At 46.2% G+C, this 26,230-nt stretch overlaps 1 protein-coding gene across 1 annotated transcript; it reads right to left on the bottom strand.

Annotated features, from left to right (window-relative positions):
* Positions 1 to 1,399: 1,399 nt before the first annotated feature.
* Positions 1,400 to 4,824, bottom strand: LOC115541721 (E3 ubiquitin/ISG15 ligase TRIM25-like). Its single transcript, XM_030353569.1, has 3 exons — positions 4,771 to 4,824; positions 2,785 to 3,824; positions 1,400 to 1,984 (listed from the first exon to the last, which is right to left on the bottom strand). Exons 2-3 carry the CDS (start codon positions 3,820 to 3,822, stop codon positions 1,400 to 1,402), a joined length of 1,623 nt encoding a protein of 540 aa, XP_030209429.1. The 5' UTR covers positions 3,823 to 3,824; positions 4,771 to 4,824.
* Positions 4,825 to 26,230: the final 21,406 nt, after the last annotated feature.

Below are 26,230 nucleotides of genomic sequence, written 5' to 3'. Positions count from 1 at the left end.
GGCATGTGGGCTATTTTCCATTTGTATGAGGAAATCAACATACTTATTATTATTATTATTATTATTATTATTAATGATAATAATACTACATTTTACTTGCAGTGAGCAGATCATATGAAATGCCATTGTTAACTTTTATACTCAGTTATGATTATATTATTATTATTATTATATATTATTATATATCAATGTAGAATATAACTATTGCAGATGCGGTCGAGAGGAGATTCAATAGATCACTGGGGAGTTAATGCTGGGTCGCGGACGCTAGACACCAAGATGAACTGGTACAGAGGTAGATGAATACAAAGACCAAATCCATTAGGAGGGAATAGGTAATGAGGGGCAGGTGAAAACAATCAACGGGAAGGGGAGCAATCACACGCGGGAAACAAGAGGCGAGGAGTGACCTGTAGGGGGCAGGGCGAGACGTAGGTCTATGAATGTCGTTCCCCACTATAGATGCAATAAGAGGTCTGGCTTTTGAGAAACGTGAATAGGCTGTTACCTCTACCATGTCCTACAACATGTACAGTACCCATGGTGAGGATGACAAAGATACCCGAGTGGTTAAACAGATTTAATGCAGACTAGAGCTGTCAAAGTTCGACCTTGGTGTGATAAAGATTAATGTGGCTATTTCGCAAGCCATATGTTTTTCAGTTGGATATAATCTGCTACTGCTACTGCTACCGACCATAATCATGCTTTGTTAACAGTACATCAGAAATAGTTTCACATATATGTACACAATTAACAGAAGGACAAAAATAATAGAAGAGGCAGATATAACAAATCATAAACAGATGTATCCTTTATAACAAAAACTGATTTGCTTTTGTGTTTTTCCAAACAGAACTCAAAGAATCAATATTGAGTTTAAAGTCTTCCATAACATGAACATCATTAGCTTTCCCAGAGACCGCTTGCATTTTGAATGAAATATGAAATCTGCTATAAATCAGGTTCCATGTGAAGCTTATCAAAATAAAAAATTGCATCAGAGTCCTCACATAGAAAACTGTTAATGTCTGTATACCATCAATCAATATTGAAAATACTTTTCAAATCAGAGATTGCATTTTTCCTAAAACCTGCTTAGTAAACCATTTCCTTTGTTTGTTAATCATCCTAAACTTTTGAGAAGCCCAAAAGAACCCCAGAGGGATTTGCATCGATTTGATTCAAACCTATTTTGATTAGCACAAAGAATAAAAAGGGCCCACTTGCCAAAGTAGCCAATTAAAATTATTTATAGAAAATACAATTATTTGCTCTTGCAGATGATAGTCAAGTGTGTGTGTGTGTGTGTGTGTGTGTGTGTGTGTGTGTGTGTGTGTGTGTGTGTGTGTGTGTGTGTGTGTGTGTGTGTGTGTGTGTGTGTGTGTGTGTGCGTCTACTAAAACCTACACAGAGACACTGAGGAACCAGGCCATCCAATCCCAAACCCAGGGAGGAGGGCCTCCTGGGTAAAGGTAGACTGGAAGGTGTGGATGTGTTTCAGTGTGTCTGAGGACTCTCCTACATCTGGGGACACTCTGTAGAAGGACAGAGTGCCAGCAGGCCGGTCCAGATACACTCCTACTCTGTGAGAGCCAGCGGAGGGGAGAGGTATGTCTGTTTTAATACCGTTGTACCAGGCATAGTAACCATCATTATCACAATAAAGACTCCAGGACTTGTTGTTCCCTCCAAGCCTGCTTACATCACTTCTTCCTCTCCTTGTGATTCCTCCGTATGTCACTGCTATATAAACACAACCCTCCCTCTCTACCTCCCAGTAACAGCGGCCAGTCAGACCCTCTCTACACAACACCTGGGGACAGGAGTCAAATCTCTCTGGGTGATCAGGATACGACTGCTCTCTAACCCATGTCACCTTTCTGTTGTCCTCAGAAAGAATGAGTCGTCTGTAGGCTGTGTTTGGGTCCAGTGTGAGCTCACAGGCATCTGAATGGGAGAACAAGACAGGATTGGACAGAGCCTACATTTAATTGTGGTGTATTTGAACTGGTGGAAAAACTAATAAAAAAAAATGTTTTTGTTGTTGAGTATGGTGGCACGCAGTAGTTTAGTGCTGAAATACTGGCAACATATTGTTTGGGCCTCCTACGCTGTTATTTAAACATTCTAGTTCAGTGTCTCTTTGCTATTGCTAGCAGACCTGAAGAAGTCCTGGTGCTCTGAGAATTCCAGGACCGCATCATTATGTGGGCAATTTATAGTAACCCAACAGTAACATGTTTGTGTGAGGTAGACTAATTCCTTGGGTATCATGGACGTTCGTTTTCATGAACAGATAGGATAAAGAAAATGCTATATTAAAAAACAGTATCACCCCCTTAATAATAATGTATATGATTGTTCTAATTTTAAATATATGTCTCATTATAATCCTTCAAATAGAAGGTTTGGTTAATAATAATGATTATCATAATAATACAACGGTAGTTTTTCTAATAGAATATAAAAAAACACATTGCTCTCATTGCTATTATAAATAAATGATTACTATATGACTATTTAATAATGATGTTTATTACAATTGTAATTGATTAATATGAATAAAAATAATAATACCAATTGGATAATATACACGTAGCATTTATTGTGATTGTGACCGTTAACACTATTCATATCCGTAGGATACATAATGTCAACCATCATCTTCATTCCCTGTTGGATTTGTAACGGTCCCCTACATCTAAATAGTTAGTGTATGTTGTGATGAATCAAACAAAAAATTAACTTACACTTCTTTAGAGCTGATTTAAGGAGAGGCACCTTCTCCATCTCCATGTTCAGTGTTTCCTCCAGGTGATCCAGGGATCTCCTCAAGGTTCCTACGTATGACGGAGGACAGACCTCCACTGTCCTCCTGTCCCTGGTTGGTGGAGGATTCTTCGGGATTCTGAAGGTCTTGAGGCAGAGGAGATGGTCTTCAGTGTCTAAGAGCTGCTTCACCTCTGAGCTTTTATTGGTCAGATCTTCTATTTCCTGCTCCAGCTCTTTGATGAGGCCTCCAGCGTGTTTCTCTGTGGATTTCAGTTTCTCTTTAACAGTTTGGTAGAGATCCTCCCAGCACTTTTCAATGCAGCGCATCAGAACAGTGAGGACCTGCACACCCTTTGCCAGCACTCTGTCTGCCTCTGCTTTGCCGAGTTGTACTTTGTCTTTGATCTTCTGTATCTTTTGTTGTCCCTCCTGGATCATCCTCTGAACTTCAGACTCTATATTTTCCAGCTGGGCCATCTTCACTTCATATTCCTCCTTTAGAGGTACAACAGGATGGGACTTGTGGTCCATCACTGTGCACAACATACACACACACACCTGTTCAGTCTGGCAGAAGAGCTCCAGAAGTTTGTGGTGTTTCGTACACATCCTGTCTTCCAGACGGTCCATAGGGTTTACTAACGGATGTATCTTTAGGCCTGCGACTCTCTGATGGGGCTCCAGGTGGGTGTGACAGTAAGAGGTAAAACACACTAGGCAGGACTTCACAGCCTTCAGCTGGGTCCCAGTACAGACGTCACAGGGAACTTCTCCTGGTTCAACACAAGGCTGCTCTTTCACTCGTAGAGAGGTTCTGAACTGATTAACCATCTCTGATATGAAGGTATTGACCTGTAAATCAGGTCTTGTGGGGAAAATCTTGATGCAAACAGGACATTTGTACTGGTTTTGTCCATCCCAGAATGGTGTAATACAGGTTTTGCAGAAGTTGTGTCCACATGGTGTGGAGACGGGGCTGTTGAAAACATCAAGACAGATGGAACATAAAAAGTTGTCATCAGACCAGGGACTCTTAGAAGTGGCCATTCCTGGAAAACATTTGTATTAAGTTAAAAGATCGCATTTGTTTTTAGAATGTATTCAAAAGTTAAAGAAAGCTTTTAATTCATTAGAATGTATGTAATACATATATATATATTTTTGTTTCAAACAGAACAGGCAGGTACAACATGTAACCCAAGACAGGACAGCTTCATGAGGATTATGGGTCCATATACGTTAATGTTTCGGGCTGTCAGACTTTTCTACCACACTGTGTTACTATATCCAATCTCAAATAACATTTCTATCAATTATGGGTTTAAACATGGTATGTATCAGTCAACTACAACGGTATCCGGATGACACATAGCCTCACTTGTCTAGAACAGAAGTGTCCCTCCAAACTGCATAACCTATATTGACTTCCTCATGATTCAGGCCCACAGAAAACACGAGCCAATCCAAAATGATGTTTAAACACCATCACAGACAAAGATGGCCGAAATCCTGTCTAATCATAATAATCATGATAGCAACTGTGCATCATATCCTAGTACCATAAACTACCGTAATAATACTTTCACTGTGAATTCCTTATAATCGTATGAATCATAATATTACAGCTGACTCCCAGCTGAAACAATATACGCAGTCCAACCTGTAGGCATCCTTTAGCAACTTGCCCCCTACCTGTATTCACTGTCAGTCACTTAGGATCTGCCAAATCATTAATTAGTAAAATAACTAATACGAATTAGTTACTAATTACTAATACAACTAATTATTTATTCATGATTAATTATTCATTAGTTAAATGCGTCCTTCCACTTCATAAAACGCCAATAGGTTGCAATTACACTATTTTATTCAATTATATTAAAATATATTTAACAAAGTTAACTGGAATCAATCAATAGCAATCCACCTATTGATAAGATATATAAGTGAAGTACATACTTATGATGCATCACGGATCAGAGTTGGCTACAGTACCTTAGTCTTTTTCTTGCTGTAAGAAAGTGCCCTACACCACACCTTCTGCCTCAGTAGCAAGTAAAGTATGATGTTGTGAACCAACCAGTTGGTCCAGTTCCCCTCCCAGTTTATACTCTTCTCAGACTAACCTCTTATGATCAATGTCCTCAGTCAGCTATGAAGAATAATCACAAAATATGGACAAATGTACAGAGCGCTGTGATGTATAGAAGCTCAGAAAAACAAAGAGACACTTTATGGTTCAACCAGCTTGTTGAGACACTCAGTTACTGATGCAGCTCCTTCTTACAGCAAAGCCAACAGGAACATAAATATCATGTTATCAACAAACGGAGAAATGAACATAATTGAAAGAAACACATGAAGTAGAAAATGGCTCACACACACACACACACACACACACACACATTATAAGAGATATTAGAGACTGTTATTAAGCAAGTAAAAAAGCAGTGGTACACATAAACAGCAATACTGCAGTGGGGTTTAAAAATACTACGAATGCACAATTCATAAAGTCACACTTTATTTTGTTGTATTTTGTGCAGAAAACCTTTTGAATGAATCTGATGTCAATGATGACAGTTTATATATTTCATGAGCCACTACTTGTTTCCTATTCGTGTAGTGTTTAGTCCTCGTGGGACTGTTTTGACCTCCTTGTCATGTAAATTATTATTCATGTGTGCTCCCCCTGCAAGTCCTGGCCTCCTAGCAGCTCTGGGAGGAGAGAGCCCTCCTGTGTGTTCCTCTTCTATGGTTCCTCCTCCCTCTACTATTGGTGGAGTTTGAACTGTAACACACCCACAGACACACACACACACAGGCACACACACACACACACACACACACACACACACACACACACACACACACACACACACACACACACACACACACACACACACACACGCACACGCCCACAGTTGTAAGTGTGGTCATTACTCATTACTTTTATTTTTAATAAGATCAGACAAAAGCGTTTGAACATTGTAGCACGATTGTTATTCATTATTCAGAAGCATCCATTTAAAGATATACTGTAAAGTTTTGTGTTATCATGATGCCACAAGGGCTCCCCTTTATGACATTATTATTACATTATTCTATACATTATATACATTATTCTGAGATGCTTTGTTTCATAGTTATTTTGCTTTTGAGATTGTCTGTTGACAATAAAAGGTGCTAAACAAATACAATATATTGTTGTTATCATATAATATGTAATGTAATCTTTCATAATGGGTTATGTTTCTATAATAGGCCGAGATATTCTCTTCATTGATTTCTCTTTGTTGTATGATTCATCTGGTTGGGTTGGATTCTTTGTGCTTTTTCCCTTCTTCTTCTTGGTACACCCATTACAGGAAGGTAATTAGAAAGGTATGCAAGCGCACACACAAACACACACACATACACACAGACACACACACAGACACACACACACACACACACACACACACACACACACACACACACACACACACACGCACACGCCCACAGTTGTAAGTGTGGTCATTACTCATTACTTTTATTTTTAATAAGATCAGACAAAAGCGTTTGAACATTGTAGCACGATTGTTATTCATTATTCAGAAGCATCCATTTAAAGATATACTGTAAAGTTTTGTGTTATCATGATGCCACAAGGGCTCCCCTTTATGACATTATTATTACATTATTCTATACATTATATACATTATTCTGAGATGCTTTGTTTCATAGTTATTTTGCTTTTGAGATTGTCTGTTGACAATAAAAGGTGCTAAACAAATACAATATATTGTTGTTATCATATAATATGTAATGTAATCTTTCATAATGGGTTATGTTTCTATAATAGGCCGAGATATTCTCTTCATTGATTTCTCTTTGTTGTATGATTCATCTGGTTGGGTTGGATTCTTTGTGCTTTTTCCCTTCTTCTTCTTGGTACACCCATTACAGGAAGGTAATTAGAAAGGTATGCAAGCGCACACACAAACACACACACATACACACAGACACACACACAGACACACACACACACACACACACACACACACACACACACACACACACACACACACTGACAACCAGTCATTCATTTGCAAAGTGGGATGTCCCGGAACGCAGAGGGGGGGGCGGATCCGGCGACTTAGTACGGGGCAGAGCCATAGAGAGAGAAGAGTTGCGACCCTCTCTGATCTCGCTGGCAGGGTGGTCACGTGGTTCATGTAAGCCTGTATGTTCCAAGTTTGAGGGAAAGCCTCACGTTCGTGTTAGCATGGGTAGCACTAGGCCAGGAGCGTCGCTAGCAATTGAAAACATCCGGGGCTGTAGCCCAGAAGTTAGAGTCCTTTTAAAACGGGGGTTTGGGGGTTTCTCCCCCGAGGAAATTTGAAAATTGGGCTGATGAACATGCAATTGTCACGTAGTTTGAGAAGTAAAGGAAAGACAAATTGTCATGTCTGACTCACGTCGGGCAGGCCTACTGAATAGGTTAATGTTTACATTAAGGATAGGAAAGTACACCACATACAGCAGCCAAAATGAGACATTAGAAAAGCCTGTAGCCAAATAAACACTGTCATGCGCCTACCCGATGTCAAGTGGACCGGGTTGAATTCACTGCGGGTCTCCTGAATCTGTGCAAACTAGAGCAGCACTAAACAGCAATATCGACATGATGGGCTTTGCATAGAGAATCAAATTTGCAACATTTTGCAACTAATGATCCTAAATTTGCCCATAAATGTACAAGTCAGGATTTTGCGATTTTCACTGGCTACAATATTGCATCTGTCAGTTGTCAAATTTGCCAAACAAAATGTTAAACTTCAATAATTGTTCATAGTCAACTTATATGTTGCATTTATTTAATCTCTCAACAGCATAACCATACAGCTCCGCCACATCGGCGGGAATACACAGCACACGCAAAGTACATCCATGGAATCAGCCGTTCAAAACCAGTCTGCATGAATCGTATGACAACTGGATGGCAGGGGATGTGGACAAGGATTACACCGCAGGGGAGAACATGAGAGCCCCAGCTCGCCACATATAGTAGCCTGGGTACTTTAAGCCTGGAACAAGCTGGAAACGGAGCGGGTGAAAAACTATGTGTGTGTGTGTTTGTGTGTCACTCTGTTCGAGCCTGCATGAGAGTTCAATGTTGTCATTAGCTGTTGCGTCATTCTGACCAATCGCAGTTCTATGTCGTATAGGCTTCGCCTTTTAAGGCTATCGCTATTGGGTTATCCCTAGGCGTGAGCCGTAGCACTGAAAAATGTGTAATCCCCCACCACCAACAGCGTGGGCCTCGATCACGTCCGCGGGTTCTCAATCACGTCCGCAGTTCGCAGATATACGTGGGCGCCGGCGGACGTTCTGCTCCCATTTTCTTCAGGACGATCCTGTAGCATACTGAAGTAAATAAATAGATATTATGGACTCGAAGACGATCCGCATCTGCAAGACAAGTAACGCGGGTTACATCTTGCCATATGACGCCATGAGGTGTGCGAGGGCTGCCTTGGGCATGAACATGCCGTCTTGGCGCTCTCGCCGCTCTGTCTGTGTCGGCATTGTGCGGCGCTGCCGTCAGACGACAGACAGCGCAGAGCCGAGCCGACACTGCCGCCGCCATTGCTGAATGGGCCGACGACTTTACTGTTCCGCTCGACGATCCCCTCTCTCTCCTTGTGAGCTCGGAGTCGGACGACTCCGACCGCGACGAGGAGGGGGCGTCTCCCCTGGCTTCCCCTCTCCGAATTGAGAGGCCCGGGGCAGCAGCATTGCCCGTCTCTGCCGCCACCTCACTTCCAGTGGCTGGAGCTTTGGTGGCAGAGCTAACGGGCATTATCGCCAGGGCAGCCGCAAACCTTGGCCTTGCGGTGCCCATGCCTCAGGCCCCCCAACGCCCGGACCAGCTGCATGGCATCTGGGGGCTCGAGGCCGCGACAAGCCCCGCCCGTCTCGACCTGATCTGGCCGATGTTTCCCGCCATCAGACCGTACTTCAATGGGGATGCGGCGGAGGCCGGGAAGCTCGGGGCCCCGGTGAAAACATTTATCCAGGTCTCGAAGACGGAGGGTCTGACAGACCAGGGTTACAGGGCGGTACCGCCGCTGGATGCCGCTCTGTGTGCTGTCTTTGGAGTGTAGCCGGGGCTCAGCGACCGCTGCCCCACTCCCAAAGACCAGCTGACGGCCAAGCTTACAGAGCGCATCAGTGTATGATGCAGCAAGAGGCTGTTATGAATAACATCGCCCTGCTGGCACATAACATAGCGGCTGTCCCTCGTCGTCTGGCCGAACAGGCAGTCGACGTGGCGAAAACCACCCGGGCAGCAGCGCTCCGCTCCAGGCTCCCGTCGCCGCCATAGGCCCCCGACAGCCACTGTCACGGCGCCGCCGGCAGCTCCTCCTCCTGGCCCCCAGGCTTACCAGCCCCGCCCGCCTCCATCGCAGGCTACAACGAGCGGCCAGCGAAGGACCCGGGCAGCGGGCTCATGGGGCTATGTCCCGCCCCACAAGCGCCGCGAAGGCAATTACGGGGCGAGGGATAAGCGTGTGACAGCGGGAAACATCTCTTTACTTAAGACGGCTGTTTTCTCCCCACACCCCAGTTAACGCCGGAGTCTATCGGCTCGGCCATAACTGTTTCACACGCATCTCCTGCTACATATAGGCAGGCCGTCAATAAACCTTGTAATATTGATCGAGCCAGCCCTTCATTGCTTTTTAAAAGGCAACCTCGCCCGGCTAACCAGCCCCGCCTGCTTCCATCGCAGGCTGCGGCGAGCGGCCAGCGATGCCCCACCCCGCAAGCGCCGGCGAAGGCAATTACGGGGCGAGGGAGAAGCGTGTGACGGCGAAACACCTCTTTACTAAAGACGGCTTCTCCCCGCACACCAGTTAACGCCGGAGCCTAGGCCTAAAAAAAATTGGTTTGGTTCCGGTTTCCGACCAACCCTGTCAATTTATGTGCGACCCAAATTATTTTATGAGCTTTAAAAAAAAAATATATATATATATATATAATTACGTTTTGGTTCAGCCCCTCTTCATTCTGTACAAGGATGAGCAAATTTTCTCGTTTTTAAATGAAAACAACCTATCTATCATTCATTGCCGCTGGAAAAAATAAAATAAAATAAAAAAATAAAATAAATTCCCTACCTACCCATGACCTCAACTGACAACCAACAGGAACCAAAATTATTTTTTTTTTAGGCCCTACCGGCTCGGCCATAACTGTTTCACACACATCTCTCGCAGGCTGTCAATAAATAAATAAGTATTATATTGATCGAGCCAGCCCTTCATTACCTTTAAAAAGGCAACCTCGCCCGGCTTACCTCCATCGCAGGCTGTGGCGAGCGGCCAGCAAAGGCCTCGGGCAGCGAGCTCATGGGGCGATGGCCCGCCCCACAAGCGCCGGCTATTACGGGGCGAGGGAGAAGCGTGTGACAGCGCGAAACACCTCTTTACTAAAGACGGCTGTTTTCTCCCCACACAGTTAACGCCAGAGTCTATCGGCCCGGCCATTACTGTTTCACACGCATCTCCCGCCACATATAGGCAGGCCGTCAATAAACATTGTATTATTGATCGAGCCAGCCCTACATTACTTTCCCCTCACCACATCATGCCTGGCATGACATGTGGCGAAACGGCCGCTAAAACGAGCTCTCTGTCTACGAATGACACACAGCTCGTTCACAGTGTCAGTAGTCTGCTGCCCAGTCACAGTGTTATTCCTCCTCGCTTCCCAACGCTCAGGAGAGAGGAAGCTACACTCTTGTCACAAGCTGAGCAGGCAGGGCATGCCTCTGCTAATGACACACACACCCAGCCCTTTCGGGCAGAGCTCCCCATGGGCTGCGAGGAGGACTCCTCCCCTCCCAGCGGCGGCAGGGGCTCAAGCGTGGCTAGTTTCCATGACTGCCGCATCAAAACAAGAGGCTGCACAGCCGTTTTCAGAGCATCACTCAGAATGGCTGAACACATGCACCCTGGCCAAATGGGTGGACGGGCTGATCAGTAAGGGTCACACCCTGCAGTTCACCTCCGTTCCGCCACGATTCAACGGCATTGTGGAAACAACGCTGTCATCCAAGGATCAACAGCTGTCACTTTTGGCGGAGCTCCAGCAGCTTCTAGCAAAAAAAGTGATTTCCACAGTCCCGAAGGGAGAGGAAATGCAGGGATTCTATTCCCGTTATTTCCTGGTACCCAAGAAAACAGGAGGGCTGAGACCGATTCTCGATCTAGCCCTATTCAACAAATGCATCGCGGAGAGGCCGTTTCAAATGTTAACAATCAGACGAGTGTTACAGTGTGTAAAACAGGGCGACTGGTTCACCTCAATAGATTTGAAGGACGCCTACGTCAAAGTGATCCCCAAACACAGGAAATTCCTGCGTTTCTCTTTCCAAGGGTCACACTACCAATACAACCGCCTCCCGTTCGGCTATTCTCCAGCCCCACTAACGTTTTCCAAATGCGTGGAGACGGCTCACCGGCCACTGCACGCAACAGGAATGAGAGTACTGTTCTACTTGGACAATCTGCTTTTGATGGCTCGCTCGAAGGAGGAAGCAGCTATTCAAACAAAAAAGCTGGTAATTCACTTGTCGACTTTAGGCTTCGCCATAAATTGGAAGAAAAGCTCCCCCCTCCCCTCACAGAGTGTGATGTATTTGGGGGTAGAGCTGGATTCAGCTGTAATGAGAGCATGGCTCTCACAGCAGAGGATGGAGATGCTGTGGTCTCTCTTCCGCCGCTGTTCCCCGGGCAGCGTCGTGACACCCCTCTCTGTCATGAGGCTGCTGGGCATGATGTCAGCCGCTCACACGGTGGTGCCGCTGGGGCTTCTTCACATGAGGCGGCTGCAGAGATGGTTTTCTCGCCTGCGCATCGACCCGGTCCGCCAACGGCGGCGCAAAGTGACCATTCCCCTATCAGTGGGCCCCGATTTGACCCACTGGGGCGATCCCCGAACTCTCGCGAGAGGTGTGCCGTTGGGCAGAGCAATGTCACACATCTCAGTGTTCACGGATGCTTCTCTGTCGGGCTGGGGAGGAACATAGCGAGTTTCTCGTAGTGGGTGGCCGCCCCCCCTTGACCATGCACATAAACGCATTGGAGCTCCTCACTGTGTTGAAAGTGATCCAACACTTTGCCCCAATGTTGACAAATCAACACGTAATGATTCGCACGGACAACAAGGCGACAGCAGCATACAAAAATCACAAAGGGGGCGTGCGCTCGGCACAGCTGCTGAGCATAGCGAGACAGCTGTTATGCTGGGCGCACACACACTTGCTCTCCATCAGAGCAGCAGCATCTGTCCTGAACAGAGGGGCCGACATAATGTCAAGGGGGGGTCCCCAACCAGGAGACTGGACTCTGCACCAGAATCTGATCAATCAGATATGGAGCGAGTTTGGGAAGGCGAAGGTCGACCTATTCGCCACGCGGGAGAACACACAGTGCGAGCTGTGGTTCTCTCTCAGTGCGAAGGACAATCCCCCACTCGGGGTGGATGTGTTCGCTCACAGACTGTGGCTGAACACACTCCTGTACGCTTTCCCACCCGTCCCTCTGATTCCCCAAGTCTTGGACCAAGTCCAAGAGGAGGGGCTGTATATGATTCTCATAGAACCGCAACGCACGAGTGCACCGTGGTTTCCCTGCCTCCAGCGTCTGCTCTCGCGGCCGCCGAAGGGACTCCCTTGGCGGCGAGACGCTCTCTCACAGGCAGGGGGAGCAATCACAGAGATTGGCCAGCGCTTGTGGGCCTGGCCGCTGAACGCGAGCGCCTAGAGGGTCTCGGACTCTCCCAGGAGGTCGTAAGGACCATCCAGGGTGCCAGAGCTGACTCCACCAGAGCGTGTTACTCGGGTAAATGGGCGGCTTTCCAGAAATGGTGCACGGAGAGGGGTTGTGATCCCATCTCCTGCCCTTTGCCGCGTGTGCTCTTTCCTCCAGACACGGATGGAAAGAGGGCTGGCTTTTAGCACGGTTAAAACGTACACGGCTGCTGTTTCATCATGCCGCGAAGGCTTCGGGGATAGAACTGTTTTTAGTCCCCCCTTAATGAAGTGCTTCCTAAAAGGTGTGAGGAGAGAGAGACCCGTAATTCGCTCTCTCACTCCACAATGGGATTTAACACTGGTGCTGCGCGCACTGGTTAAAGCGCCATTTGAGCCACTTGACCGGGTGCCCCTCAAGTTTGTGTCAGCCAAGACAGCTTTGCTGCTGGCCCTGACGTCAGCTAAGAGAGTGAGCGACCTGTCTGCACTCTCTGTAGCCCCTTCTTGTCTTAGATAGATAGATAGATAGATAGATAGATAGATAGATAAATACTTTAATAATCCCAGAGGGAAATTATTTTTGTCACGAACTCCAGATATAAATACACAAATAAATAAATAAATATTAAGAATAAAATATAAAATATAACATATCTATCCATATCCACATATATATATACATACACAGACACACATATATATATATATACACATACATATATATATATACATATATACATATATATACATATATACATATATATATATATACATACACATATACATATATACATACATACATATACATACATACACATACATACATACATACATACATACATACATACATATATATATATACATATATATATATATATATATATATATATATATATATATATATATATATATATATATACATACATACATACATGCAACATAAATACACATACATACACAAAAGATAAAAGATACAACCTAAGAAAAACAAAATATACAAATAACAAATTTAAGGACAATATAAATATGTATACAACACCATATATACACATACATATATATATACATATACACACATACATACATATATGCATAAACATATATATATATATATATATATATATATATATATATATATATATATATATATATACATACATACATACATACATACATACATACATACATACATACACAAAAGACAGCACTGTACAAAAAGAATTGTACAGTATTGTGCAAAAGGTGCAAGAATTATAGTCCTTGTTTGAGGTCAGAGATTACAGAGAGGGACGGTGTCTGACATTCTAAGGGAGGCGTTGTAAATTTTAATGGCCACAGGCAGGAAAGATTTCCTGTGGCGCTCAGTGGTGCATCTGGGTGAGAGGAATCTCCTGCTGAAGGTGCTCCTCTGCAGGGCCAGTGTGTCATAGAGAGGGTGTGAGACATTGTCCAAGATGGACTGAAACCTGGACAGCATCCTCCTCTCTGCCACTGTCGTCAGGGTGTCCAGTTCCTCCCCCACAACATCACCGGCCCTCCTAATCAGTCTTTCAAGTCTGTTGGTATCTGCAATCCTCATCCCACTGCCCCAGCATGTGACAGCGAAGAAGATTGCACTGGCTACAACAGACTCGTAAAACGTCCTCAGCATCGTCCGGCAGATGTTAAAGGACCTCAGCCTCCTGAGGCAAAAGAGTCGGCTTTGGCCTTTTTTGTAGACAGCCTCTGCATTTCTAGACCAGTCCAACTTGTTATTAAAGTACACCCCCAGGTACTTGTACTCCTCAACAGTGTCCACTGGGACCCCCTGTATGGAAACAGGGGTCACAGCTGCTGTTTTCTCCCTCCTCAGATCCACAATGAGCTCCTTCGTCTTTGTCACGTTGAGTTGCAGGTGATTCAGCTCACTCCAAGTGACAAAGTTGTCCACAACAGTCCTGTATTCACGGTCATCCCCCTTTTCAATGCAGCCAACTATTGCTGAGTCATCAGAAAACTTCTGAAGGTGGCAGGACTCAGTGCAATAGTTAAAGTCTGAGGTGAAAAGGGTGAAGAGGAAGGGAGAGAGGACAGTCCCCTGTGGGGCCCCAGTGTTGCTGACCACCTTGTCAGACACACAGTTTTGTAGGCGTACGTACTGTGGTCTGCCCGTCAGGTAATCAACAATCCAGGACACGATGGGGGCCTCCACCTCCATCGCAGTCATCTTCTCACCCAGTAGAGCCGGACGGATGGTGTTGAAGGCACTGGAGAAGTCAAAGAACATGACTCTCACAGTGCTTGCCGGCTTGTCCAGATGAGTGTAGACTCTGTTCAGCAGGTAGATGATGCCGTCCTCAACTCCCAGGCGGGGCTGGTAGGCGAACTGTAGTGGATCAGTGAAGGGCCTGACCATAGGCCTTAGCTGCTCCAGGATGAGCCTCTCCAGAGTCTTCATGACATAGGACGTCAGGGCCACCGGTCTGTAGTCCTGAGGGCCGTTGGGACGCGGCTTCTTAGGTACAGGAACGAGGCAGGACGTCTTCCACAGCACGGGGACCCTCTGGAGGTGCAGGCTCAGGCTGAAGACCAGACTCAGTACTCCACACAGCTGATGGGCACAGGCTTTAAGCACCCTGGGCAACACACCATCGGGGCCTGCAGCTTTGCCGGAGTGGAGTCTTGTTAGCTGTCTTCTCACCAGGTCAGGCGTGAAGGACACTGTAGAGGTGACAGTTGGGGGAGGGGTGAGGTCCTCAGGTTGTAGAGGACATGATGCAGAGCAGGGAGGAGGGGTGGAGTAGGTAGGAGTGAATTGAGGCGTCAAGGGGCAGACAAGAGGTCTGTAAGGAGAAGGAGTAGGGGGAGGTGGAGTGGCAGTAGGTGTTTGGCAGCCAGCAGAAGAGTCTTGTGGGGGAGGGGCCGCTGTATCAAACCTATTGAAAAATAGGTTCAGTTCATTGGCCCGGTCCACACAGCCCTCCATGAGGGCACTGGGGTGTTGAGTCTGGAGTTTGGAGATGGTGGTGTGGACGATGCTGCTGGCAGATGTTGGGTTTGCAGAGGGAGGGATGTACAGTACAACAATGATAACATGCGGGATCTCTCTAGGCAGATGGTATGGACGAAGTCCAACGGCAAGCAGTTCAGCATCCGGGCTACAGAGCTGTTCTTTAATGGTGATGTGACCAGGATTGCACCAACTGCTGTTTACAAAAACGGCAACCCCCCCTCCTTTCCGCTTACCGCTCTCAATACAATCCCGGTCAGCTCGGATGGTGTGGAAGCCATCCACAGAGACTATATGGTCCGTAAAGTCCCTGTGCAGCCATGTCTCAGTAAAACACATCAGGCTGCACTCCCGGTACTCCCGGTGACTCCGCGTCAGCGCTGTCAGCTCGTCCATTTTGTTGCTAAGAGACCGCACATTTCCCATAACAACCGAGGGGACACACGGCTTAAATCTTCTCCTATCCATAAGCCCTTCCCGTCTCGACCCTCCTCTCATCCCACGACATTGTTTCCCTCCTCTGCATCCCCGGTGAGCTTTCCTCCAGAGTTCAGGTGGGATATCAGCTGGTCTGTCCACTATGCCGGTCGGCATTAGCGCAAACAGCTGTTCCCCGGAGTAAACAAAGGCAGCTTGTTGCTGCGGCATAAAAAACAATCACTAAAAAAGCACTAAAACCCTCAAAAGCAGCCTCGTTAGAGAGGGTAGGACTTCACCGGGTTAGAAGTGAAACAAACTAGAACGAACAAAAGTATTAAAAGTTAAGAAAGTTAAAAAAAGCGAACTCAAAGGCTGGAGCAACGTAACCGGCAGCCTGCAGCTTTCGCGCACGCGCACACATCCCATCCCTTAGAATACAAGGAGACGGCAGTTCGGCCATATTACGCCCGAACCCGGCTTTTACACCAAAGAGTATTACTAGCTCGTTCAGATCGAGAGTAATAACACTCAATGGTTTCTTTCTCCCTCCTCATCATTCTGAGGAGGAGGCAACAGCCCATCTCTTGTGCCCCCCTAAGCGTGCTTGCCTGTTATGTGAAGCGCACGGAGGCTCTGCGCAAATCTCAACAGTTATTTGTGCATTACAGAGAACATTCCCAGGGCCTCCCCCTGACGATACAACGGCTATCACATTGGCTGTGTGATAAGATAAGATAAGATAGTCCTTTATTAATCCTCCTTGGCCGAAATTCACAGGTAACCAGCAGTACAGTGGGAAAAGAGAAGTGCGAAAAACAGTATAGATACAATACATTTACTAATTTAAAATAAAATTATAGTACAAAACTATTTGAATAAGATAAAGATAAGATAAAACAAACATACTATATACATGTAGCTCTCCGTTTGTAGGTGACCTGTGTGTTAAGTAAAAATAAGTATGATGAAATATGAGGTATAATATAAATATAACTATAAATATAAATGTGCCAAATGTGCAGGGACCCTGAAGTAATCAAAAAATGTATTAAATAAATAACAAATAACAAGGTTAACAATAGGTGCAGTCCTTAGGTGTGGGGTTTAGACCTTAATCAGGTTGGGAAAAAGGAGCTGTTGGGGCTTTGGGGACGTTGGGAGCGGGGGGTTGAGGTGTTATAAAGTCTGATAGCTGATGGGATGAAAGAGCCCCCCAAGCGCTTTGAGGCACGTGGCTGAGAGAGTCTGTGGCTGAATGTGCTCCTGAGTTGCCTCAGCTCGGCGTAGAGAAGGTGAGAGGGATTGTCCATGATCGCCTGCAGCTTCCCCCTCATCCTCCTCTCTGTCACAGCCTCCACACAGTCCAGCTTCATCCACACCACAGAGCTCGCCTTCCTCACCAGCTTATTCAGCTTGCTGGCACCTCCGCTCCCGATGCCTCCTCCCCAGCACACTACAGCAAAGAAGGTGGCACTGGCTACCACAGACTGGTAGAACATCTGTAGTAGCCTAGTGCACACATTGAAAGACCTGAGCCTCCTCAGGAAGAACAGCCTACTCTGTCCCTTCCTGTAGAGGGCCTCAGTGTTGTCTGACCAGTCTAATTTATTGTTCAGGTGCACCCCAAGGAACTTGTAGGTGTCCACCATCTCCACCTCCTCCCCGTTTATGGAAACAGGTATTGGGGCGCTCTTTCTGCGCCGGAAGTCCACCACCAGCTCCTTGGTTTTCCCGGTGTTGAGCTGAAGGTGGTTCCCGTCACACCATCCCACAAAGTTCTCAACTAGTTCCCAATACTCTTCCTCCCTATTGTCTGTGATGCATCCAACAATGGAGGAGTCGTCAGAGAACTTCTGCAGGTGGCATGCTCGGGAGTTGTAGCAGAAATCCGAGGTGTAGAGGGAGAACAAAAACGGTGAAAGTACAGTTCCCTGGGGTGTGCTGGTGTTGCTGGTCACCACGTCTGACAAGCAGTGTCGCAGCCTGACATACTGCGGCCTGTCCGTGAGGTAGTTTGAAATCCATGCCACCATGTCAGGATCCACCTTCATCACTTGGAGCTTCTCCGCCAGCCGGACTGGCTGGATGGTGTCAAAAGCACTGGAGAAGTCGAAGAACATGATCCTAACCATGCTCTGCGGCCTCTCCAAGTGTGTGTAAGCTCTGTGAAGCAGGCAGATGATGGCGTCCTCCACGCCGATGTCGGTCTGGTACGCAAACTGCAGTGGGTCCAGGCAGTCACGCACCAAGGGCCTGAGGTGCTCCAGGACCATCCTCTCGAAGATTTTCATGACGTGTGACGTTAGAGCCACAGGTCTGAAGTCTTTTGGAGCGCTGGGTCGTCCCTTCTTCGGGACAGGGACTACGCAGGATGTCTTCCAGAGTGTTGGCACCTTTTTCAACCTCAGGGAGAGGCCGAAAAGATGCGTGAACACTCCTGCCAGCTCATCTGCACAAATCTTGAGCACCCTCGGGCTGATGTCGTCCGGTCCTCTGGCCTTGTATGTCCTGATCCTGGTGAGCTGCCGTCTCACATAGCTGGTGTTGATGATGGGGTTTGTTGTTGCTGGGGTCACTGGGATAGTTGGGGGTGTGATGAGGGGATGACTGATCCCTGGGCTTGACATTGGTCCAGCCACCTTAGAAGCGTGGAAAGGGAGAGAGAGAGAGGGTGGTGCTGGGAGGGGAGGTGCAAAAGCTGCCATCCCCGGGTCTTGTGGTATAGCAGAGAGATGAGTAGTGCAGGAGGGGGAGGGGGGTGTTGGTCTGGCCCCAGTTGGTGAGTCAAATCTGTTAAAAAACAGGTTTAGCTCGTCGGCCCGTTCCTTTGTCCCTTCCTGTGATCCTCCAGCATTTTTCATGCCAGTGATGGTTCTCAACCCCGCCCACACCTCTCGGGGGTTGTTCTGCTGCAGCTTCCCCTCTATTCTGTTCTTGTAGCAGTCTTTAGCCCTCCTCAGTTCCCTCCTCAGCTCCCTCTGTATTTCCCTCTGTGTGTCCTTATTGTCTCCTGCCATGAAGGCTCTCCTCTTCCGGTTCAACAGGACTTTGATGTCCCTGTTGATCCAGGGTTTGCTGTTGGGGAAGCAGCGAACCTTCTTGGTGGGGACAACACTCTCCTCACAGAACTTTATATAGTCTGTGACGCATTGAGTAAGACCCTCAATATCGTCGCCGTAGTCTTCCTGAAACATCTCCCAGTCTGTAGCACTCCATCAGGGCCTCCTCAGCCTCCACAGACCACTGCTGTACAGTCCTGGTGGTGATTGGCTGTCTCCTCACAAGAGGTTTGTATATAGGAGACAGTTGTATCAAGCAGTGGTCTGATTTGCCCAGGGGGGGGAGAGCTGTTGCACTGTATGCCTCCTTAACATTGGCATACAGTAAGTCCAATGTCTTATCCCCTCTTGTGCTGCAGGTCACATACTGAGTGAAGTCAGTCAGTGTCTTTGAGATGTTAACATGGTTGAAGTCTCCATTCACTATAATGAGAGCGTTGGGATGCCGAGTTTGCAGGTCTGCGACGGTGGAGTGAATGACGTCACAAGCCCGCGCCGCCACAGCTGATGGTGGAGTGTAAACAACAACAATAATGACAGCCGAGAACTCACGGGGCAGATAGTAAGGTCTCAGTCCCACAGCTAACAGCTCAACATCAGGCGAGCACGTGATTTCCTTCGTAGTAACATGTCCAGGGTTGCACCATTTGGAGTTAACAAAGACGGCCAGTCCACCACCCGACTTCTTACCGCTCTGTTTGTCTCTGTCCGCCCGAACTAGCGTGAAGCCGGCTAGTTCCACAGAGCAATCTGGTATCTTCCCGTTCAGCCATGTCTCCGTCAGGCACAACACACTGCATTCCCAGTACTCGCGCTGTCCGGTAATGAGGGCTGATAGTTCGTCCGTCTTGTTGGGCAGTGAGCGTACATTCCCCATGATGACCGAGGGAAGACGGGGCTTGTATCTCCACCTCCTCTCCGACTTCTTGTTCCTCACCATGGCTCCTGCTCTGGTCCCACGCCGCCTTAACTTCAACTCCCTCGGGATCCCCTTCAGGCACACCACTGGTCGATCCCGGTGCTGGAGGAGCTCGTCTCGTGAATAGCAATGGCCCTGTGTTGTTGTTGTTTGGTGGTCGCGGTGATCGTCAAGCACATTGTTGTTGTTGCACAACCGTTTAAGAGCCCTATTAATTTATAATTTATCTCAAGAATTAAACCTACGTATTAACAAAGCCTAGAGTTGAAGTTCTAAAAAGTATATCTAGAAAACATTTTTTTAAATAAAAAGGAAATAGGAAAAGGGGGTCGGGAGCTGCTGTATCGGGCTGCCACTCGCTGCGGCGCCATGGTAACACGATACTATCACACAGGCTTATGTGCAGGGGGCAGAGCCGCCTGAGACTATCAGAGCTCACTCGACCAGAGGAATATCGTCCTCTGTCGCTCTGCAAAGAGGGATGCCTATGGAGGATATCTGCATAGCAGCCTCCTGGGCTTCCCCATGCTCTTTTATTAGGTTTTACCTCAGAGTTATGTCGCGCCTCTCTATGACACACTCAGTTCTAGGTGCTTTGTCAGAGTGAGTGTGATTGTGTGACTATTCCCCTCGCATATTAAACAATGTGAGGTGGAGTCAAATATTCATGCTGAGAGCTCTTGTGTCTAATCAGACACATTGGAGCTGCTCGTTGATGACGTGCCGTTAGACGCATGACATATGTTATGCTACGTCTGACGCATGATACTAGCGCGTAAGTAGCTGTGTTTCTGGTACTGATCGGGACCAATGAGGCATAGACTATATCGTGCTTCGCCCTTTTAACCCAATAGCGATAGCCATAAAAGGCGAAGCCTATACGACATAGAACGATAGTTACATATTGTAACTCTAGATTCTATGAGTATAGGTGCAGCCTTTTAAGTGTCGGCCTCATTGACCTTTAAATAGCTGAAGAAAATATGTTTATTTGGAGCAGAACGTGTGATGGAGGCCCCGCGGACGGGATTGAGGCCCACGCTGTTGGTGGGCGGGGATTACACATTTTTCAGTGCTACGGCTCATGCCTAGGGATAACCCAATAGCAATAGCCTTAAAAGGCTGCGCCTATACTCATAGAATCTAGAGTTACAATTCATACGGTTCATCTAAGACTACGTCACATTTTCTGGAACACCGCCATTTGCACGACCGATCTCACCTAGTATGGCCGCCCACACCGTTCATCTGAATGTAAGAGAGAGACAGAGATATAAAAAAAAAAAAAAAACGATTTTAGGCTCCGATCCTTATTTGTTCAGTTTTTTTTTTGTCCATTAGTATCGGCCTCACGCTTGCCTCAAATCAATTTTCATGACATATATATTTATTTAGTCCACAACCCCGCCAAATACAGTGGAGATATCTTGAAAGCGTTCAAGAGCACTGATGCCTACCAATATGCTGTGGCTGGATGGGTGAAGGACGCTAAAGTGAGGCACTTGACCAACAATAATCTTTATCTGATAATGGCAAAGTTAAGTACTATATATTTGTGACTTCTTGTGAACAGTTTGTGGTGGGTTACTATAATTTTTTCGTTGAAATCAGTCATCAAATCATAGACGATAATTTTGCCGGGAACACTTCGGACGAGTTTTCTTCAAGATTCATTTTGCACCCACAACAAAACCCGATTTGAATTATTATGGATTATTTTGGACAATGAATGAGGTATTAATACCCTACTCTTTGGCTGGGACGTTGTCAACATTGGGTATATGGAGCAGAACATTGTGGGTCATCTGTCAACGTTTTTTGTATGCATTTTATTCATTAGTAAGCTAAATGGATATGCCATCTTTCAGAACCGCATCCTCATTGTTTGATTGTGTTCGTAGGTGTTGTTGTTGGTGCTGAGTTACCGGGTCAGTGGGTGGGATCGGTCGTCAAGATGGCGGCGCAAAGATACAGTGACGTCACGTGAATCAAACGAATACGTAACTATCGTTCAAGGCCGACCTGGGCTGTATCACTTCGGAGGGGGCGCTCAGCTACTCCCCTCTAGACAAAATCGAATTGGTTGCGACGTTGACCCGGTGCCCCACGAAACGTTAACGGGCCACAGGGAATTCTCCCAACTCTCCCGATTACCACTCTGCGTGTGCGTGCGTGCCTGTGTGTGTGTGCAGGCGTAAACGATTGCCTGGTAAACATGTACGGTAATATTCATACTGGTTTAAATAATGCATCTGATAGTAGGCTACTTCCCATCGTTGCTGAGCAAGAGTTTTGTTCGAAAGTTGAGTGATAGAAACAAATAATAGCCCGGGCTATTGACGTTTTACGGTAGCCTACCACTATCATGCACCTACCCGATGTCAAGTGGACCGGGTTGAATTCACTGCGGGTCAGTCTTCTTATATCCATCTTACCAAAGATATTTTGGTAGTGTCTTTCTCAACACTCTCTGATCTCACTAAAAGGCTACCAGCAAAAAACAGCAATATCGACGAGATGCGCTGTGCATAGAGAAGAAAGAATACCGACGTTGAATTTGCAACATTTTGCAACAAATTATTCTAAATCTGCATATATGGACACGGCAGAATTTTGCGGTTTTCACTAGCTACAATGTTGCATCTGTGGCTGCTGGCAATTCAATCACAAAGAAGTAAACTCTACGGGGCTATTTTCAGCATTATGTTGTTGTTTTTTTTACGGCACAGTGATCCGGGGCTATTCCCAAAAGATCCGGGGCTATAGCCTCGAATGCCCAGGTCTAACGACGCGCCTGTACTGTGCTCAAAAACACCTGCCCAAAATTATTGTTAGAGAAAATATAATTTTAGCCCTTATGAAATCAAGGTTGTTGATATTGAACACCCCACACCCTAAGTCAGCATAGATAACATTGGTAACGCAGCAAACGATGCGAATAATATGAAATGCGGTTATATTTGGGGTAGGCTACGGTATAAGAATGGGTGCCCCCAGCCCGTTCTCCCGGCGATTTGAATTCGCTCTGCAGCAGGGGCAGTTATCTCGGCCAAATAAAATATATTATACGAACCAACAGAAAACAAACGAGTGAGGTAAGAATAATCCATCATCGTAATAAAAAACGAATTGGCCTAATGGCTCAGAAGTGGGAACATACCAAGAAAATTACATTGACGGTCCATGCGAATAATTTCTAAGAATAATTATGTCATTATATAATAGAAACTGTGCAATCAAAGAATATAGTAGAAAACAAAAATATACCAATGTCCATGGATTACAAAGGAATTACAAAATGCCTGTAAAAAGAAAAACACACTTTACAGAGATTTCATTAGACATAGAATTAAAGCTGCAGAGAATAAATATAAAATATGTAAAAATAAATAAATTAATATTATAAGAACAAGCAAGAAATAATATAAGAAATTATTAGATCATAACAAAAACAATATTAAAGAGCCCATGCCATTAAAATCACATTTTTCCTGTTGTTTGTTAAATAACATAGGTCTGAATAAGTTTGTGAGCTGTGGTAAGTTTGAAATCTATGCAGTGTGTCTGCTGAATGCAATAGGCAATGAAAGGAAAAAGGCAGAAGAAATGAGCCAATCTGGATAAGGTGACACTGTGACGTAGCGTTGTCAAACTATTATTCATGGCCCTGCCCACTTGGTTGGTTCGTAACCACCCACAAGAATTCTGAAGGAGTCGTGATTGAGCTAGTGCTAAATGCTAATACGTGTATGGTAGTTGCTTAGTTCGTAGTAACAGGCTAGTTACAGAATTTTGAATGCAATGGCAGAACGACATCGAAGTACATGAACTGCGACATGCTGCCTGCCGCCGGTTGCCGCGGCGCGAGGCACCACCGCCGCGAAGTACCACCGCCCGGCAGCGGGCAGCCGGGCGGTGGTGCCTTGCGCCGGCAGCAGGCAGCAGGCAGCGCGCGGTTCTGTCTACTACAGATTGATGTGGAAGTGGAAGAACCAGAGACGTCGGAGAACCCGACGAAGTCCTTTGTGATTCATTATATCGTCTGGACGTGCACACAGCTTTTGGCCGTGATAATATGTATTATTTGATATAGATATCTATGTATTATATGATATTATTTAGATATAGAGCTCCAGGACTGTAACGCAAGTGTTGTACACTTTCTTGTTATTTGGATAACCGTTCTGCTGTTGGTGTGATGGCGCATAACACGTCGGACTCTCGTCTCTGGTATTTCTACAACGAGACTCGTAGTGGGGGTTATCTCAGCCATGGTTGAGAATGAATTGGGGGAAAGGAACATTGGCTTTGACTCCCTGAAGTAGGCATGAACCACAACATGGAGGAGAAAGGGATTGTTGACCGCGGTCGTCTCCCGCCGGAGCCTCGCTGCCGATGGACCACCGCTTCAGGAGGCGGGGATTAGCGCTGACCGCTGCCGAGGCGGCGGGAAGCAGGGCTCAAGCGGGATACATTCGCGGCCAACAATCCCCTTCTCCTCCATGTCGTGGTTCATGTACTTCAGGGAGTCAAAGCCAAAGTTCCTTTCCCCCAATTCATTCTCAACCATGGCTGAGATAACCCCCACTACGAGTCTCGTAGAAATACCAGAGACGAGAGTCCGACGTGTTGTTTAGATCCTAATAACAACTCCAGCAGCGTTACAGTCCTGGGGCTCTACATCTAAATAATATCATATAATACATAGATATCTATATCAAATAATACATATTATCACGGCCAAAACCTGTGTGCAGACGATATAATGAATCGCAAAGGACTTCGTCGGGTTCTCCGACGTCTCTGGTTCTTCCACTTCCACATCAATCTGAAGAAGACGCGGTCGTTAGATCGTCTGGAGGCTCACACAGCTTTTGGCCGTGATAATATATATTATGATATAGATATCTATGTATAAAATGGGTTTCTAAGAGCCATTGCGATACATCCACCGTAAACAGAGCGCATGGTACCGTGGCTACAAGCTGCTCAGGGCCAGGTGATAATATAATAGATTATATGATATAGATATCTATGTATAATATGGGTTTATAAGAGCCATTGCGATACATCCACCGTAAACAGAGCGCATGCAGGGCCAGATGATAATATACATCATATATTATATTATATAGATATCTATGTATAATATGGGTTTCTACGAGCCATTGCGATACATCCACCGTCAACAGAGCGGCGAGCGCATGGTACTGTGGCTACAAGCTGCTCAGGGCCACACCCCCACCCCCCTCCTTGACCTGCCTTGACACGCCCACCGAAACAGCGCGTTTGGGGGAAGCTCAATGTGCGACTGGTTTGGAGTGGCTGTAACTCTGCACCACGGCTGAATTTCGGGGACGTCTTTGAATACTGTGTTTGTAGCCCACTAATACCTATATTAAAGCATCCATAAATAGCATGGCATGGGATCTTTAAAGGAATATTTAGTATACAAAACATTATTATAAGAAATAGCCCTAGGCAAACAAGTTATCCTAAGTTTTATATTGATAAGGTCAATGAGAATTATAATATCGATGAAAACAGCAATATACCTCTGGTCAAAACTACAGACCTGCTTTCACAATTCTCCAAAATATTGGAAAAAATCTTTGACAATAGACTGGACACATTATTAGAAAAGAACAAATTAATCAATGACAGCCAATATGGATTCAGATCAGTAGTTAATAATTACCACCCCCTGGGCATGTTTATGAAAATAGGAACTTCCGGTTGGGGGGAGGGGGGGTGGTGGGGGTGTTTATGACGGCACTTCCGGTTGGTGTTGTTGTGTCATGTATAATGTCTGCGTTGCGCCTGTAGGGGTTGCAGGGTGCTGGGATCTGTAAGGGCATAGTGTGTGCACTTAGGGGGCTTGTGAGATTGTATTGTGGGTGTGTACCTCAAATAGTTTAAAAAGGGGTGAGACGCCTGCTGTAGGGTCATAGCATTCAACAGATTGTCGTCAGTGTTCTTTTCGTTCAAACATGGGCTGCTCATCCGAAGATACCCAAGGATCAAACAGCGCTAGCTGGATGTATAGGGACCCTCGCACCCTGTCGCCCCTGTCTTCTCCCGCCAAGGACTACTCGGCATCGAGCATTGTGGACGGTGAAAGCCAGTTGTCTGAGGGTATGTCCGGCTTTAGTACACCTGTGTCTAACTATGTCGATAGGGGTGGTGATGAGGCACTGCTAAATGCTCCGCTCAAAAAGACGAGGCCTGTTCCAGGCTTGAGAGACCGGACTGCTGGGGATTCA

The sequence above is a fragment of the Gadus morhua genome, chromosome 4, assembly GCF_902167405.1.
Source record: "Gadus morhua chromosome 4, gadMor3.0, whole genome shotgun sequence".
Lineage (NCBI taxonomy): Eukaryota > Metazoa > Chordata > Actinopteri > Gadiformes > Gadidae > Gadus > Gadus morhua.
The sequence above is the reverse complement of the archived record's forward strand: the minus strand, read 5'-3'. Positions and strand labels throughout refer to the sequence as shown.

Coding starts and splice junctions, on each gene's coding strand:
- LOC115541721 (XM_030353569.1), bottom strand. CDS start 3,822: ATGGCCACTTCTAAGAGTCCCTGGTCTGATGACAACTTTTTATGTTCC. Junction 1,985..2,784: donor TGAACATGGAGATGGAGAAG/GTGCCTCTCCTT, acceptor AATTAAATGTAG/GCTCTGTCCAATCCTGTCTT.